Source organism: Trachymyrmex cornetzi, unplaced genomic scaffold, assembly GCF_001594075.2.
Source record: "Trachymyrmex cornetzi isolate Tcor2-1 unplaced genomic scaffold, Tcor1.1 scaffold646, whole genome shotgun sequence".
Taxonomy (NCBI): domain Eukaryota; kingdom Metazoa; phylum Arthropoda; class Insecta; order Hymenoptera; family Formicidae; genus Trachymyrmex; species Trachymyrmex cornetzi.
The window spans coordinates 466,200-486,294 of NW_017299966.1; the positions used below are offsets into that span (position 1 = coordinate 466,200).

At 30.0% G+C, this 20,095-nt stretch overlaps 1 protein-coding gene across 3 annotated transcripts in view; it reads left to right on the forward strand.

Annotated features, from left to right (window-relative positions):
- LOC108767065 (sodium-coupled monocarboxylate transporter 1) overlaps positions 1-19,668 on the forward strand; it is a 30,262-nt gene extending 10,594 nt beyond the window's left edge. The window contains exons 2-7 of one of the 3 annotated variants that reach the window (XM_018516734.1): positions 7,591-7,633; positions 11,418-11,817; positions 12,785-12,959; positions 13,840-13,994; positions 14,454-14,594; positions 17,881-19,668. In XM_018516734.1, the coding sequence (XP_018372236.1) occupies positions 11,462-11,817; positions 12,785-12,959; positions 13,840-13,994; positions 14,454-14,594; positions 17,881-19,033 (1,980 nt within the window). In that variant the 5' untranslated portion in view covers positions 7,591-7,633; positions 11,418-11,461 and the 3' untranslated portion in view covers positions 19,034-19,668. Of the gene's footprint in view, positions 1-7,590; positions 7,634-10,898; positions 11,246-11,414; positions 11,818-12,784; positions 12,960-13,839; positions 13,995-14,453; positions 14,595-17,880 lie in introns of those variants that run through there. The other 2 variants (XM_018516735.1, XM_018516736.1) reach the window with 2 other exon arrangements.
- Positions 19,669-20,095: the final 427 nt, after the last annotated feature.

Genomic DNA, 20,095 nt, shown 5'->3' on the forward strand with positions numbered 1-20,095 from the left:
TGTCCTTCTTTTGTTTTAAAATTAAAGATGTACTTGTACACATATCTTCAAAATAATGAAAAAGTTACAATTATTTTAGATCGCACTTAAATGTAATATAAAAAATTTAGCGACATCTATTTAGAACATGGATTAAAAATTATTTCAAAATAAGAAATATTATTTTTTATTTGTGTTCTAATGGAAATCTGTAGAAAGATATTATAAAATAACAAAAAATCTTAATCTTTTTATTTTTAATACTTGAGGTATTCAAGATGATTTATGTAAAGCTATACTCTGCGACGCAGAGATTAATTGTTTAGTAAATAAATAAAATATTTATTTCTTCAAAATCTTCGTAATTAAATCGCAATGATACTTTACATAAATCATTTTGAATATTTATAGTACTTATATGAAAAGATTTAAATTATTTTTTCAATAGTTTTCAGTTTATAAAAATAACATAAAGCGTAAATACACAATAAAAAAAATATTATTTAATAAAGACAGAATGTTATAAATAAAATTTTCATATGTATATAGTTTATTTACAATATAAATTCAGTAGGCAAAATCTCAATCGGAATGCGACACACACAACAATCGATTTAACACCAATATATATATATATATATATATATATATATATATCTACATCGTGTCAATGGTTCGATCGCGGATTACCAAGTTTGGTGGTAGTCTAATATAGTCAACTCTAGTCAAGTTGAGTTTATATTCCATGAAGTGTGCGGAGAAACTTGGTTTACAAACCGGTTACTAATGCTAAATTTACTTCGCTAACTGTGCAAACTCGTTACTGAAACATCGGTACAAAATCCACCAATCCCATTTGTTTGAATTTTAGGAAATCCGTAATTAAAACATACAGACATATATATATTATATATATATATATATATAGACATATGTATATGTATAAATATTTCAATAATCAATGCAATTTACCATCAATGTACATTAATTTTAATTTAATTTTAACTTTACTTTTTCTAATCCTAAGAATTAGTCAGTTGAACCGAGGTTAAAATTAATTACATAGTGGAAACAGACATTAGTCATCTTTTTCCGTGAGATTACATGCCCATATTATAAATAACAGCATAAAGAAATAAAGAATGCTAAAAAATAAATAGCGTTTCTTGCGTTAGTAATAAATTGGAAAAAAAAACCAGAAAAAACGTAATTACATCGTATCAATATAAAAAAATTAAAATTTATTGTAATATCAAAATATGAAAAAATGAGATTATATCACATATAATGATGTAGTAACACGTACCTAATATGATATACACAGAAACGTTCCATAATATTATTCATTAATATACGATATTGATTTAGTATTAGTTTTGTTTGCTATTTCACTTTTTAATGACAGCGTTGTTCTATTTAACTGTTATAAACATGTCAGTTTAGTGATTCAAATATTTTAAGTATTATTGATAGGTCTCTTGATAATTTAACTCTTATTCTATCTAAAATCCCGTAGATAAATTATAATCAAATATTCTTGATATATTTTTAATCTAATACAAACATAAAATGTATACACTTTATATAAAATTCTACGAAAATTTTCGTCTGATTTTAGAAACATAATTTTTCACTAACAATTTCTACATTTCTAGTGGAGTATAATAATGAATCTATTTAATAAATATTAATTTATAATGTAAACCATTTACTAATTTAATTATTATTAAAGATTATGTATTAATATTGGTAAAAAGATCCTTATAACATCAATTAGAAACAGTAATGTTTTACATCGGAAACTATACTATATTATATATGAAATCTTTTAGATGTTGCGATTAACACTGAAAGCAAAATTTATCAGCCGGTACGTAATGATAATTTATGATATACAGCAGTGTATGCAGAATTCCATAAAAATATAGCACATAATGCTTTTGAGGCTTCCATATGTACTTTCTATACAAGAGCTATGTGTTTCGTGAATTATTTCCATGTCCAAATCCATTATCAGAATACCAAGATTTCGTGAACATTACAGTTTCATCAGGCTGCAAGAAGCAGCCTGATACTAAGCTCCTTGATCGCTCTGATGATATAAACTGCAATGGTCATGAAAACATTAGCATTCTAATAATGGATGTGAACATGGAAATAACCCGCGAAACGCATAACTTCTGAATATGACACATATTCATAAAAAATTGTTTAGATAGATAAGAATGACACTTAATGCCGACTTGACCTCCATGATAACTGCGCGTGTATGTATGATTAACCGTTTTAATGTAAGCATATTCGTGTTGCGCTGAGATAACGACTAAAATATCGATATGTGATACAACGTGTACAAAGGAACGTAAGAAATGCAGCAGTGGCCAGTTTTCTGACATTACATCGAGTACGTCTAATAGTCGCGCACTTGAAATCGATGATCATTCACAAGGTAAAGTGCCAATGCACCGAACATAGAAAATTGCGTCATTTTAATAATGTTACAACATCTATAGATACTATTCGCAAATAAGCACGTGTGATTAAATGTTTGATGTTTGTAGTTGAGTTTAAAAAACAATAATGAATATAGTGCATATTCATTTTCAAGCCAAATTGATTTATTGATAATTTACTAACCTTCAACTAAAAATTTAATGCAAAACACGTTAAAACAATTTTTCATAAGAATGTAAAAAAACTAATTTAAATTTAATTTATATTTCCACTCTTAAAACTTTTTTGTAAAAAAAGGCAATTAAATGTCGCATTAAACACTTTAATTATACAATAATTCTACAGACGCTTATTTTAGAATATAAATTAATTAGTATTAAATTATTATTAAAATTATTATTACCTCACAAATTATTATCTCAATTATCATATGCCTAAAAAAATAAAGAACCGATATCAGAGATCTCTCAGTCAACGTGTTTCCAGTCAAATATTTTGGATATTTAAGAATTAGAAAGAAATTTACCATCGGTAATGCTTCGGAAAGACAGAGTGCCACGACTCGTCGTCAATCACGCGATTATCGGGAATAAGATCGCAAAACCATATCTGTCATACTGCTATTACGTATCATATGCGAGTGAGTCACGTTCAGAATCACTGGAATTTTATACGTATAACAAAATAGCATCTTCGCAACTACAGCAAACATTTGCATATTTCGTGCGATAAATGCAGTCATTTTAAATTTTTAATGAACGATTATCGCTATATGCGCGACGTTTATCACTCATGGGTTATTTTTAACTTCTAAACCATTATTATTTTTTGTAGTTTCAACGAATATTAACACATGCGACGTTTTTTTCCATGGAATAAGCTACACACTTCCGGATTCAATTTTTTACGATCATACATTATCAATCTGACATATCGTATATGTAGATTAAATAATAATGAAAAATAGACATAATTAACTAAATTACACTCGCGTCACATTGTCAATTTAATGACAATATGACGCAAGTATAAATTAGACAAAATCTAATACGTAAATTTTATTATTTTTTTTTTGCTATTTTGTTAGACAATATAACAAGAATATTGTGATTCTTATTGCCAATACGACAAAGTTTCAACTGTAAATCTATTAATTTCTAATTATGTTAAATATTAATCAACAATTAAATCTTTTATTTCATGTAATTTCATGTAATTTCACAAATAGAAAATGCGCGTATTAATATATAACCGAGAAAAATAATGATAATATACGATGATTACATTTCAAACGAGATTACTCACGTAAGTACATGTTTGTCGATAATATCAATGATCACGTTTTGCTATATCACGTGAAAATGTTTCCTCTAGCAAACGTTAATGGATATATTTTTATCACAGCTACAGAGGTCTGATTAATAAATCGATGCATAATATTTTGTCTCTAATCTTTTAGAATTTAGATACGAAATTTATTTCTTTTAAATAAGACAAAAACAGCAAATTTTTATTTTTGTCTGACAAAAAATTAACAAAGAGTTGTGTTCTCGTTAATATTGCAAATATTAATGGGAACACAACTCTTTGTTACACATTGCAAAATTAAATTTTCAGCAAAAATATTTACAAATTTTCGTATACATACATATATATATTTTTCATTAATTAATTGAAGAATCAATAATCCGCAAATTAAATCTTATTTCTTTATTAGCTTGCGGCAACAATCAATTAAATATAGCAAAATAGACAATGAGTTCTATCATGGGACTATGATATGTGTCACATGTATTAATAAGGCTATATTGTAAAATATATATTGCAAATATTATAATTTGCAATTAATGGCAAGCTTATTTTTTAGGAATATTATTTTTTTGTGAAAAAGAAGATTTTTACGATGTAATATTTTATCAGATATTTCCAGGATATTAAACTATGACGTATATTTATTAAAAATTGCTTTGCGGTAACATAAATTATATTCTCAATAAACGATAATCAATATCATCATTCCGATTTCATAAATTTAAAGAAAACAGAGGAAAGAAAAAAAATAAGAAAAAGATCTTGGGACACGAGATTTAGTATCATGATGAACACGTGTCGATTTGCTTGTTCGTATGCAATGGGTTTAAGCAAAAAGCAGAAAGAATAGCATGATAGCACGAACCACGTGATGAGGCGCCGTATCATATTCGTAAACAGCTTTTAATGGCTTTCACTTTATTGAATGCCGTTGACTCTTAAATAATGATCTAGGATAATTTCGCCAAATTTCATTTTATTCTTTCATTTTGTCAAAAATCTTATAAAAAATATAAAAATAGAAAATTGAATAATAATAGACCTAATAACAACTGTTTCTTTTTAAAGAAATTTATATTATTTTATTGTAAATTAGTGTGTGTGTGTGTGTATAAAATAATACAGATATTTTTTTATAATTTCTCTATTAAAGTAGATATATATTATATATGTATATATATGTATGTATGAATGTATGTGTGTACATATATATATATATATATATATATAGAGAGAGAGAGAGAGAGAGAGAGAGAGAGAGAGAAATTCTAATTTATATATATAGATTCGTTTAGATTCTAACACACATTTAAAAGTATTTTAAATGAAAGTAAATCACATTTATAATTAGCATATTATTATATATCGTGCATTAAGTCGTATAAATATTTACATCGACTAGATTATTGTAGCAAATGCAAATTGCGATTATAAATAATAAATTAATAATACGATGAAAATGTGTTCTCTAAACTTTGATAAACTCCGATTATTCTGCAATAGCCACTGAGAACGGTTTCAGAGTATACACGCAAATATGGCGATAAATCTAAAGGTAACGGAAATGAGAATATATGTACACGGAAGCGCAGTATGATTTAAATCCGCTCGAGCTAGCGCGAGTGAATTAGGCTAATGGCGCGAGCGTGTTTTGTACTCTGCGCTATAATAAACTCAATAAAATCAATAAAATCTGAAGTAGCAGCGAGAAGTGGATTTTTCTCAGATGGGAAAAAATGGTGGTAATATACGCATGAAAAATTACCCGTTGCGCAGAATTTAGCAAACATTGCGTTAAAACGTGCCGCTGCTACAGATGTACACGCTATCAACGACAGTGTGAGAAAAAATTCTTGGCACGCTTCGGGCTGTAGCTAATGTACGCTGCAATGGTAACTGGATATTCGGCTACAAAGAATTCGCTTTGTACTCGACTCACGGATCTAGAACAACTGTATAATCTGGATGTACATTCGACACAAGCAATTATCACCCTATTCATCCTAGATCTCGAATGTATACTTTTTCAGCAATTAGAATGACTAAATTTATAGAAGTTTTATAGCCGCTCAATAAATGTCCTAACTGACATTTCTAACTCGATCATTACTTTTTCTTTGCGCGCGCACACGTTTGTTTTACTTTTTAATGATTTCATGATATATTTCATAAGTTGTATTGTATTGTATATGCATTGCATTAATACATTTGAATTTTCTTTCTATGATATCCACGCGACACTAAATATACTATGATATTGAATTTATCACGTTTAGAAAAGTCTAGCGGAATTTTTATAAATCATAACATTTTAAATTAAATGGTAACTAATAGACATTTTTATATTTCACCTAATGTATATATGGTTATATCACATATTTTATACATGTATAATGATATATTGTACATGATTAATTGTCCTGTTAAACAATCTTTGATATTTGTTCATATTTATTCTTTTTACAAAAGCTTTCCTTTCCAAGGAGATAACAGAATATAATTTGTTTAATAAATTAGGGCAGTCCTACAATTCTGGCAATAAGTTGCATATTTATCATAAGATTTAAACGCTTTTGTGTAAAGAGATAACAAACAGATGAAATTTGCAAATCAACCGAGTGTTTACCGAGTATTTCTTGCGGTACCGTACAACCGGTTTCGTAGAAGTCGTAACACATTTGCTCAGATATCTGCGCTATGATTTATGTACGTCCCAATGTTGACGGTGATAATTTGGACAAATGGCACATCTAATGGATAAACGAATGTTTCTTGTGATAATAATATTGACATTATAACGTTATTTTACTCCAAACAAAATATACGAATTAATATGTGAATTAATGTGATGAGATTATGCAGACAGCAATAATTCGTGTTTGTTAAGAAAACATAAAATCTATCTTGATTTGTAGCTTGTTTCTTAAAAATTTAATCTATGCAATATACATGCGTTGAATTGCTATAGGTATTAAAAACGTATTGCGCAATGATTTATTATCAGAATTTTCTTACAAGTGAGCATTTAATTTTGCTGATACTAACTCGAAATATGTTTGATCTGTAGTAACAATGGAAATTAAAAGTTATCTTGATCCCGACTTGTGTGACAAGTCAATGGAAAATTTTTGGGGGATTTGATATTATTTGCGATAAAATCGTCACAGTTGCTTAAATCTTAAACTCGATCTTTCTCATGATTGTATAATATAAAGATTATAAAATGTCATATTTACTATACTAATTCATAAGTGCAGGCATTTTGGATTTTTATAAAAAACCAACGTAGCCTATCCAATATAACGAATGATGGTGATTAAAGTTGGTATAAAATATAGATATTAAAATAAATGTTTAGAGAGAGAGAGAGAGATAAAGAGCTTTTTGTCAAGATGGTATCTAATAAACGAAATAAAATGGGAACGTATCTGAAATGAAACATGTTCATACTTGAAAATTGAATAATTTTGCCTCGTTTTTATCAATATCCTCTTCTTCATTTTTATGTCAGTATTTTTCAGTTAATCACATAGGTATTACGAAAAAAGTGCTTCGTTGTTAAGACTCTCTTCGCCCCTCTTTTTTTTTCATTTCTTTTTCGTGTAAAAATATTTGTAATAATCACTTGTTTTATTGGATAACATGAGACGGTCATTAAAATCGTTTGTTTTTCTTCGCGTGACATTATCTCGTGAACAACATGGTATAAAGTACATGAAGAAATGGAAGAATGCAAATTTATCATTAAAATGTTGATAATAATTAAAAAGCATTTCATTCGATTTGATCTTTTCCATTCGATTTGATTTATAACATTTGATGATTTATTATATTTTCTGCTTTAAGGTAACGAGAAAATCATCTTCTATAGTCGAGCAGTATCAAATCAGTAAGTACCTATACGTGTATTATATTATTTGATGTCACAATTGTCGGTGCATCGTTGATGCACATTCGCGAATAATATGCAAGAAATAGTACCTTACTGGCGCCAATATGTATCCTAACGAGTTTTATCGACTTTCATTAATTAAACAGTCGAATATTAAATGATGACGTAAATCTTACAATGACAATCTTATTTTCTGTTTCGTTATTTATGTCAACGATGACAAAACGCGTTCTTAGTCTGAGTCACAAGATAATTGTGCCACCGGAAGCTATTCCACTTAGTTTCATCATTATGACATATCATCATTAACGTAGATAAAGTCAAATACATTGTTATAAACTCATCAATTTGTTGTCAACGATATAGCAAGAATTTATTGGTATTTTAACGTCAATTTATGAATTTTAAAGTGATACATTTTGAGATCTTATAAAAGTTATTAAAAAATAAAACTTTATGTGATAAATATATATAGACAAATTAAAGTTAATTTAGTAAAAAAAAAATTTAAGAAATTAGATAATACTGCAATAGAAATCTGTCAAATTATATATGTTTTTCAAGAAAAAATTGAACAGGAGCCTTCTATTGACGTTATAGGCATATTATTAAACATTTGGAAAAATTATATATATGACAAAAATTAAATATTTCCTTGAATAATATCATTACTCGGAATAATCCAAATTACATTCCCCATGATCCGAAGGAGCCGTGAAATAACGGTATTTCCTCGGAACTTGTTTCGCTCGAATTGGCGGCAACCTCATCGGATGCATGGTTTACAGAACATTTAGCTGCGATTTTCACACTCGACTAGCTTGCGGTTCTTCTTTTGTGCACACGTGCGTCGTGCATTCATACATTGGCGTTACGCGAGCATTTTACTGATTTCTTGCTGTACACTCTATATGCGCCCTGTCACTTTTATCGACGATAACGAATGTCAGAAAAGATTTTCGATTCTGTAAAAAGATGGAAAACGGGATGAATACGATAAACTATAAAGCTGAAATGCGACGCAAGAAAGAAGATCGGACACGAAATGAAAATAGACATCGTGCAAAAATAGCAAAAGCCAAGTTTGCCAGAAACGCGGGCAAACGTGAAAGGAACTGTCACATTCTCAGAGAAAGCTGGCGAGGGAAAACGAGCTAAAAGCGAAATGGAAAATAGAACCAGAACGAAAGGGAATGGACGACGAACGACAGAGAGAGAGAGAGAGAGAGGGGGGGGAGGCGGGAGGGAAAGTTCGCGAACCTATTGTTTCCAAGTGTGATACAATGGATTCTCGGTTGTGTTAACTCCACGAAGGCTGGTTCTTCATTGGCCACTCGCGTTAACGCGTACGCCATCCGGCCAAGTCCTCTTGTCGTTTTGCACACCGAACGCATACCGCGTAAATGTGTATTGTGTACTCAGCATTGTTCCATGCTGAGCGAACCATGGTATCGCATAGGATAAGGAATGAATTTGAACAGTAGGAAATGGGAAGTGGTCCACGAATTCACGGAGGAGTTACTACGAAGGAATGCCGAACACAATTCACTACTTTCCCCTTTCAATTTTACAAATATTTTTTAGTAGCTTGACTTGTGAACAAAGGAAGAGCATTGTTTGCCTTTAAGTCAGAGATGGTAGTTCCATACAGCTTAATTGTAGCTTTCATTCCTATATGAATTTATGTAATACATATGTATCTTTTCGTCATATCCTAAACTATACTACAGAGTAGCAAAATCTCAATTTTTTAAAAGCAAATAATTCATTAATATTAATTAATTGAATATTGTTAAAACTAATAATATTGATTTCACTGATGACTGGTAAACTTTTTTTGTAGTCGAAAAGTATTTGATCGTTCTAGTGTTAATAAACTAGATTAAAACAAAATTTCAGAAGTAATTAGATAGGATGATGTATTCACAAATCTGTAATTGTATAAGCGCTTGAAGGAAATCGTAGCACCAGTGATTAAGCAACATTCTTACGCATCATCTCCATTTATACTTTTGTAAACAACTTTATCAAAATTGGGGAACTACAGAGATGATGTAATATAAGGTAATATAAGAGTGAATCGTAGCGAATAAACAAAAGTCACCATTATATTTCGTTTCTCTATGTACATGTCAAAATTAAAGTGCTTTACAAAAAATACCTACTCTGAATGATGCTTGGGAGAAAACTTTTTATCAAAGAAAATTCCCGGATTAACCGTTCCTCACGAACTATACAGAATTTTATAGCTCCTACGTAATGAACGCGTTGAGTTGAAGTAATAAAAAGTTTGGGATATTAAAATAACGCGGGCTCTTGCAAACAATTATCCTTAAACTTTTTGTGATATAGTGGTAATTGTCTTACTTTCCTTAGAAATCAATTTTAATCAATTTAACTACATGTTAAAATTAATTGTATGTTAGAATTATTTTTGTGGATTTCTTTTTCATAAAAAATATTTTTATGGTTTCAAAATATTTAACTCTCAAATAATTAATGTGAATTATAACAAAATATCTACTCGTTATTATTTTGTGCACGTGTATATCATGTTCTGTTAATTTAAAATTAACTCAACAGCACGAAATTATTCTGCCAATCATTTAAAAATCCAAGACATCAACTTTATTGATTTGCTTATCAAAAATAAACAATAATAAAGCTTATAAATAAATTTTATCTAGCGCAACGTACCAATTAATTTATATTGCACAACAACAAGCTTTAATCAATCATATACGAATTTATCACGTATACACTTAAAACAAGTCCGAAATATTTTCTATGATAATAGGATTAATATTCATACGCGAAAATGTCATACCTATTAGAACATGTTTATTTTTAGTAATATGAATTGTCAATAATGTTGTAATAATGCATGTATGCAAAATTACGAGCATAATTGTGTACCTTTCCTTTTTTTAAAGAGATGAATGCCTTTGTGCATAAATGTTGCGAGAATTGACGTAAGCAGCATTAAAATTTGTAAGCATTCTTACGGCCTGTTGCATACATTTATTCAACAATAGATCATTTATAAACAATTATGCTCTTTAGAAGATCAGGTGCCTTCTTTCACGAGAAGTGAACGGGATATAAATTCAATGAAAAGAGCTTATGCAGAAGTGCCGGCACGACGCCGATAAACAATAGTGGTAGAAGATAAGAAGCTACCGTGTTCTCTTCCGGGCTCCCTCCTTCCGTCACATCACATCCCCACTACATCCTTCGTTCCTTCGTCTGTCTCTTTTTCATATAGGATTACGTTTTTCTTCTCTCTCTCTCCTTCGAAATTGTCAGCATAATAACGTCAAGTGCTTCACAACGTTGATAGTCAATACGTACTGTCGCTCCGATCGCGTCGCATTGATCATATTGAGTTATATTAATGTATATCTGAAATGTATGTAAAATTGCATAACGAGGCTTACGTGCGCATATGCACACACGCGAACAAGATATAAGCGTATGTTATCAGCGAATTTCCATTATTAGTCTTTCCGGAACTTATCACGCTTATCATTCTTCGTGAATACGAATCTCTTCGTAATATTTCAACGGGCATAGTGATCAGACGAAGATCAGACAAGAATCACGTTAGAGGTAACATTCGAGCACCCCAAATTGACACTTCCGATAGAAACAATCGTTGTGGCACTCGACAACTCGAGCGTCTCTCAAAAACCACTTGCCTCGTAATCGAGAGCTTCTAGAGTATCGAGTGACACACTCCTAATATGAATCGTTGTTGAACCTGGCATCTTCAATTGTGCAGACGAACTTCAATCGCAGGAGTCCTGAAGCAACTGCGGATTCAGGATGACGACTGATATCACATCGATGGTGGTGGACTATCTAGTGTTCATCGGGTTCATCGTGATTTCCTTCCTGATACCGCTATGGGGGAACTTTAAAACGAAGAAAAAGGAGACAAAGGCGAATTACGTCTTTGCCACCGGCACCGTGTCGATGGGTGCGATGATGTTATCAATCGCCCGTGGAACCCTCGGTGTTAGGTCCTTCTTAGGTTATCCTTCGGAACTGTATTATCGAGGTAGTGCCATGTGGGAGACTCTATACGGAATGCTATTAGCATATCCCATCGTCTGTTTCGTCTTCGTACCTGTTTACTACAGCCTCGGTATTACGTCAGTCTACCAATATTTGGACATGAGGTAATTTTACAGTCCTTCTTCCTTTCATATCGCGAAATAATCAGCGTGATATTATTCTTTGAATTTTATATAAAAAAATATCTATTAATGTTTACGTAAATTGTATTAATGGTATATTAAATCATAAGTAAAGACAAACGGAGAAAATTATACGTATTGCATACAAGAAAACGTAAAGTTATAATTCTATATTGAGATGCAATCTCGATAACAAAATCATATTGAGTTCAATCTTAAAGTTAAAAAATGTAAAAATAAAAATTGTTTTCAGCATGTGCATGCATACTTATCCGAGGATTTTAATCGGATAATATTGATTCTGGTGCATTGCCTTGTGCATCGCACGTGTGTACTGTCAAAATATTCTGTAATAACATATGTCCGCTGCAATGTTTTACTACATATAACAATGTTTTTATGCTATCTTTCATTAATTCATAATATTTGGAAAAAGTGTTATTAATATGGAAGAGTTATCGCGAATATATTTTGCAAAATAAAAAGATGGTATACATATATACGCTAGTCACAAAATGTTTTTTAAGTATTATTATTAGCCAAAACTTGTACATCATATGCACTACTAGAAAATTATAATTGATTAATTTTAGATTAAAAAAAAAAATATTAGAATCGTATTTTTTAATAAATGTTCAAACTGCAGCAAAAACAAAAATTGGATAATATAAGTATATTACAATCTTGTAGTAAAACTAAAGTACCAAATAAAGCATTTTACAATTTTACTCGAGTGTACATTGACAGAAGGATTAAAATAATAGAGGTCCTAGAAAAAAATTGTTTCTATACATGTATCGGCTATTAATATTTAATATAGAGCACTTTGAACTTAAATAATTTTTGCTTTGACGTGAAGAACGTTACACATAACGATCGTATCTCAAAGCACGAAGATAAATACGTCAAATTTTTCATTTAATCTCTCTTAATTATGTAAATTCCCCAGGTTCAAGTCAAAACTAGTCAGATGTCTGGCGAGTTTCTCTTACGTCGTACGGAGTCTACTAAACTTGGGAGTCACAGTATTCACCCCTTGCGTCGCGTTGAAAGCGGTAATAGGACTTCCGTACTGGGCTAGTATCGTGGGAATAACGGCTATTTCTGTGGTTTTCACGATCATAGTAAGAACACGTATATTATAATATATGTCATATATTTGTTTCATAAATATCGATGTTCATTCATAATTTCTAAATACCAAATACATATTCTCTCTTAATTTTCTTGTTCAACATTTTGTTTAGAAATTAAAATTGAATAATCAACATTGAAATTTCATGCAAAGAGAATAAATTGAAATCACAATATATGCAAAAGATACGACAAATGAAAATGTCTTTTATATTTATTCGTGAATATGCGAAAAAATTAAAAAATTATCATCTTTTGTTATAACATACAGATTATATTAACAAATAATGTTGCATTCTGTAATTGACATGCATTTATCTAAAATTATATTGATTTAAATTTTTGTGAAAAAGTAAATTATTTGCGATGGTTTCTGTGAAAATAATTTTCAGAAAGTTCAATATTTCGAATTTAAATAAAGAATAAAACTACAATAAAATTTTAATAAATGTGAATTTTCTGCGCGCAATGTAAAATTACATTCTAGTGGTAAATTACTTATATTCGTCCCATAGGAAATTGAAACAATCAAGCACGCATATAAACAGGACGCATTGAGCGAATAACAGCAGCAAACAATGTTATTATAAAAAAATAATGAAAACTGTATAACTTTTAATATTAATCTCTGAAATAATGGAACATTAATGTGTGGAATATAATATAGTTATAACAAATACATATTTCGAATTATAGTAGATTACTTTTTTACGTGAATCGTTTAGCACGATTAAAATTTGTAAAATTAAATAACCTCGTAAGTAACATTAAATTCGTCATTTAATAATACATTATATAATTAGTCACTCAGTAATAAATTGTGTTATTTCACAAATACTCAATATTTATTTATGTATGTTCGCTTTTCAGGGAGGTTTAAAAGCCGCTATTCTGTCGGATGTTATACAAGGCTTGGCAATGATTGGTGTATCTGTGGTAATCATTATACAGGGAACTGTTAATATTGGTGGACCAGTTAACGTCTTCAATGTAACTCAGGAACGTGGTCGACTGGATTTTTTCAAGTATGTTACACTGATAATTTGTATTAACATTAAATACATGTAATTTTGATATTAATTTACGCTTAAAATGAATCATGTATGGAATTCCTACTGTGTAGTTTCGCATTTCGTCTGTCTGAACTTTAGAATTATTATCTCGGCGAAAATATACAATTCCAACTGTCAGTAAATTGAATAATGTTAAAATGCAATTTTATATTAAAATTCTTCGCTACGCATTTCACAATTTAAAATTATTAAATTCCGCAGCGGCGCAAAATTATTTCACGGGCTATGCATTTTCTACATCTTTGAAATTTTGGGGAGACAATAACATATTCATCCTTTTTTAAAATTGAGAAAGAATTTAAATAATTGAGTATTTTTTTAAACGACATTTAATATCTTAAAATTTTATTTTAAGTATATCTTACAATAAAATCACGATACTTTTAATTTAGTAATTTATTCTTTCTTCAGTTTTGATATGGATCCACATCTTCGAGTGACGACGACATCGGCGACAATAGGTCAGCTCTTCATGAGTTTATCCATTTTCGGATGTCAGCAGAATTTTGTCCAGAGATATTGCAGTATGTCCAGTCACAGGAAGGTTGTCAAGTAAGTAAACTCCATTCAAAATTTTGAACAAATTTCCTATCCACACTTTTAGCGCACAACGACAGACTTGTACGATACATTGTGCACGAGTCGTCGGCAAGCTTAAAATATAATATGATTTATGCAAAGTGTTCCACAAATTATCACTTTACACATTTAAAACATAAATGAAACTTGAATATGACTACGTACATGTAAAGCACAAAATAGCTTCAATCAAACGAAAAAAAGATTCAGTAATAAATTTTTTATTTTCAGAATAAAATTGTATTTTAAGAGTATTGAATCATAACATTAAAAAAATTCTATTAATATAAACAAATCTAAAAGATACAGTCTAAAAAATAAATCCGAAAAATGTAGTAGTAGGATAATAGTCATACCCATCATTTTACAACGCTGCATATTTTTTCATGCTGCGTTTGTAAAAGATTTTTATCAATAAATAAACATAATGTATCATTTTAATTAATGTTTGAATAAAATTATGACAAAAAAAAAGAAAGTCATATATCATTTTAATATCAGTCTAATATTTTCTGACAATTATTCAAGGTTTTAATATAATTTCGTGACTTCAATTGCTTACTTGAACACCTTGGACAGAAGTAAAATAATGTAAAAACTTGATTAAAACTATTAACTAAAAATTTGCAAGTTTTATTGATTTAATAAAAAATGAATGTTTTAAGCAAAAACTATATCAAGAAGAGAAGAAATTCAATTCTTTTAAAAAAAATGTTAAAGCTTGCATAACGTCATATCATTTTCACGATATATGAGCACATTCTTCAACGTAAAATTAAATTCAAGTATTTTCGTTCGCGCGTGTGTATTATATTTAGCCTTAAGAAAACGTTTCTTTTTATCTATCAATTTTATTTGTTATTTTTTATTTGAGACTTATTCAGTTTATATCGTATAAATGCAGCTGTCTGCACAATTAAAGTTTGCACGCTCGCATAATTGTAACCGTGGCGAAACATTGAGGCACATATAGTAGTCAACGTAAGACTGTACATTTTTCTAGTCCGATGTCTGATGACAATCGAAAGCGTATAAAAGTCCATGGTCACAAATTTGCGGCGGTGCCACCGCACTCAAATTGAAACACCACGTGGAACAAATGCATTACCATTGGTCCGTCAAATTTTATTATTCGCAAATGTATCGTCAGAGGAATCTACGTGGATATTTCCATGACAAAAATTAAGTGTATAATTGATCCAGCGACATGCTTATGAAATTCTCGACATTTCAGTAAAAATTTAAAGATTAAATAAAATTTCATTGTCATTAAAAATTTTCTTTCACTATACATATTTTCGAAATATAATGAAATAAATATTTGAAATCAATTGGGAATATTACGTGTATTTATATACTATTGATAAGACTTTGTCTTTTAATAACTTTTTTTAAAATATTCATTTATATTATGATAACAGATTAAAAATAAAGAGGATTTTATAAAATTGTTTATAAAAGATAATTTTCATATAATCGTTATACACTAATAATATAATTATTTGTACTTTACATAGCGTTTCCATTCTTGTAAATGTAATTAATATGTCAGAAATCAGTCAGAAACTATAAAGTGAATTTCTCAAGTTATGACAATAAATTAATAAACTTTACATCAATAATTTTCCATGCTCGTAGTATTAGTGATAGAAATTATTTTTGGGAAGTGGCACAATTGAACCGATTTAGGAAATTGTGCCCACAGTTACTATTATCACATAATCAATGAGCTCCGTAGGGAACTGAATGGCGTCGCGCCAAACTTTTAGTATAGATATTCTCACTATTCAATAAGAGGTCTATAATATCGGTGCAACAGACGTACGTTAAAATAAAATCTTCTCTGTACATTTAAATTGACTGAATAAATACCTCGCTAAAAATGAAAAAGCAAAACTATTCTGGAATGATGAATATAAATTCTTCATTATTTGTTAGTGTAGATTGCTACAAATTATTCAACGACATAAAATTATAATGAATAACAGCGTCGTTATTGTCAGTTAACTAAAAATTTATGTTGTTATGGGATTTACCCGTATTAATGTATATTAATGTCATGCATTATGCTGCATAAGCGATTATTTGATATTCTTTTAGACTTCCTTGACAGGCATTTTCATTAACATCGAGATACATTATAAGTGATTTAATTGCCACGTGTGTTAATGCAAATCGCAAGTATCTGCTGTATCTCAATCTGTATTGTTTTTGTTTTATACTTTAGAATTCACTCACTTATCTTATTTTCCTTGAGTTCTTTTTATTTTTCATCGTATTCTTAAAAAATTAAATATTTAAACGGATTCCATTATCTCGAAAAGTTCAAAAAACAATACAAACAAACGTTATGCAATTGTCATTTGCACTCAAGCTTCTTTCATTAATTATTCGTTACTCTCTGCTTTTATTTATGTTTACGTAACAGTTCTTCCGCCGTGCATGATACTGTCGTGCGCTATTGTGTTAATCTTACAGAAAATCTAATATAAATATTATTTGCATATATACATACATTATTTTTATGTATTTGCATCAATACTGTTTTAAATAATGCATTTTAAACGTATGTCTGGAATATACTCGTACATATAGAACTTATTGTAAACTCTGATATTTTGTAAGACTAGAGTAATTTTAACAAATAAAAATAAATAAGTATTCTTTCGAATAAAATTCAAACTTTACTATATTAAAATAATATAAAACAATTTAGAATGTTTACAATTATTATAAAAATAATAAGCATTCCACAATATATGTTATGTAAATGCAAATATATATTGACTACTTTATATCCGATGAATGTACACATATTTCATTTTTTAAAATCCGTTTTTTGTGAAACATTTAATTTAGCGTCAGTCAATTATAATAACTTACTATCATCGTTTTTGCATTATCAGTCAATTATATTAAATAAAGTACTACTGTGTAAACAAATACAAAATTCATTTCAATCATTGCACGTACCGAGAGCATAATGCGAGCACAAAAGTTTATTGCACGCATTAAAAGAAAAAAAAAACTTATTTAAAAAACTTGTAGCATGGACGCAAATAATAATTATATAACATTAATTTTTTCAAAAATTGTATCGTGCATTCATGTAACAACATAAACAATCTCCTTACATAATTTTTAATATATTTTAATACATTGCTATCTTGGGCTCAACATTGTTGTATCAATTTTTTATTTATAATTTTTAGAATAGTTTAATCGATTTTTTGTAAAAAAAAAATGTTTTTATTTTCAGAACGATGATGGCCAATGTACCTATAATCACAATCTTGTTCTCGTTATCTTGGATCGTTGGAATGGTGATTTTTGCTAATTATGCCGACTGTGATCCACTTAGTTTGGGATATATTTCGAAGATTGACGAGATTGTACCATTCTACGTCGAAGATAAATTCTCAAAAGTACCCGGAATGCTTGGTCTAGTTATGGCAACTCTTTTCAATAGCGCCTTAACTTTGGCGGTATCTAATCTCAATTCTCTTGCGACGGTGACTTTCGAAGATTTCCTGTGTCACATACCTGCATTGAGTGATATGAAAGACACGCAGCAGCTTCACGCGATCAAAATAATCGGTGTTATTTATGGTTTGATAATAATCGGCATTAGTTTCTTGGTAGCTATGTTATCTGGCGTAATAGAATCTTCTATGCTAATGACGTCAGCAACATCCGGACCTCTTCTTGGTGTATTTCTCCTCGCTATGTTGATACCTTGTGCTAACTGGAAAGGTGCCGCCGCTGGTATGATTTTTAGTCATGTAACAACGATGTGGATCACTTACGGTCACCTCAATCAGGGTAACGTGCCTGAGATGCTACCTCTATCGACAGAGAATTGCGACAATGAGACGTTTTCCTCATGGGTCATCAGACCAATTAGTCTAGAGTATTATGCAAACGTCACTAGCGGGACAACAATTCAGGAAAACATTACGCCATCATCTGTCAACATAACCAATGAAGCATCTGATCCTTTAAATGTTCTTTACGGGATCACCTATATGTATTACGCTCTTATTGGTAGCATAACGACCGTCGGCGTTGGTATCATTGTCAGTTTAATTACTGCCGATGCCGAAGCTGACAAATACGAAGAGCACTTGCTGCATCCTACAGCACGAAAGATAGCGGGATTATTTCCTGGAAAACGGAGGCTATACGTCAGCAACATTCGTCTTGGGAATAAAAACGATACAGACGTCACGAATGCCACTCTTTCCTCTGTAATGTCTATTCCCGACAGTGTCGAAAAAGTAACTTCTCCTCAAGGATGCATCGATGATAGAGGAAAGCTACACCTAGATAATAGCTATGTGGAGAAATTGAACGCGCTAAAGAACGCTTCTCTCGATGTAACCAATGAAATTGGCAAGCATACTAGATTATAAATACTGCAATGCAAATTTGCAAATATTCTTCATGCATTGCTCGCAGTATCACTATTGACCATTGAATAAAAAATCTCAACACTTGCGAGAGTTATACTATAATAAGTGAACAGTTGCGTATATGTTAGTGCCAGATTTTATTATCCAAATATGATACACGTGGGTTTGTGAACTGTGCGCGTGAAACGTAATTACGCGTAAGCAAAGTTTCCCTCGATTACAGTGCTCGAGCTACTCTCATATTCAGCTCAAAATATTGCTCAAATGGAAGCAATTCAGAGATGCAATTCATGAAAACTTTTAACTTGCGTGTGCCAATTAAAGTTAACTACAAGACACGTATAAGCTGCATTTAGACATGAACACGATTTACTAGAGAAGATTGTCAAGTACACATGCTTTTGCTGACTGAGTTCATGTCACTGCTCGCAATGAATGATTTCTGTATCTAAGCAAAGGAGCATAGAAGTGAAAATCAGTATAATTACTATTAGCAACTGAATACATAATTCTGTAACTTGATTATAGGTAATGGAAAATTAATAATCAAATTACCGACCGACAAAGTAATTTTTTTGTTTTTGTTATTACACATTATTTCGATTGTATATTCGAAATATGTATTCAAAAGTATTCTCGCTATGCTTCTTCTTTAACTGTATTTAATAAGAGGATTGATTTCTTGAATTATTTTTATTTTTCAAAAATAATTCAATATAAGAAATAGATCAAAATTGTAAAAAAATTTCTCTTTTGTCTTTATACACTTGTTCGTGTCAAATTCATTCATTTTTTCAAGACATGTTCTTTTGTACTATTTTTATTTTGTAAATGTAAAGAATGATTGTTTCTTATATCATGAAAATAATGAAAGTAACTTTTGTCAGACAACAAAAAAAATATAAGGAAAATATTAAACAAGTTAAATAAAGAAGCCTAGTCTTAGAGATTACAAAAAAATTACAAAAAAGAAATAGAGCCGGATTTTTTATAACTTTGTATTTAGATTCAATGATTCAAATTGATACTCTGCAATAGTATATAACTTTGTATTAGGTAAAG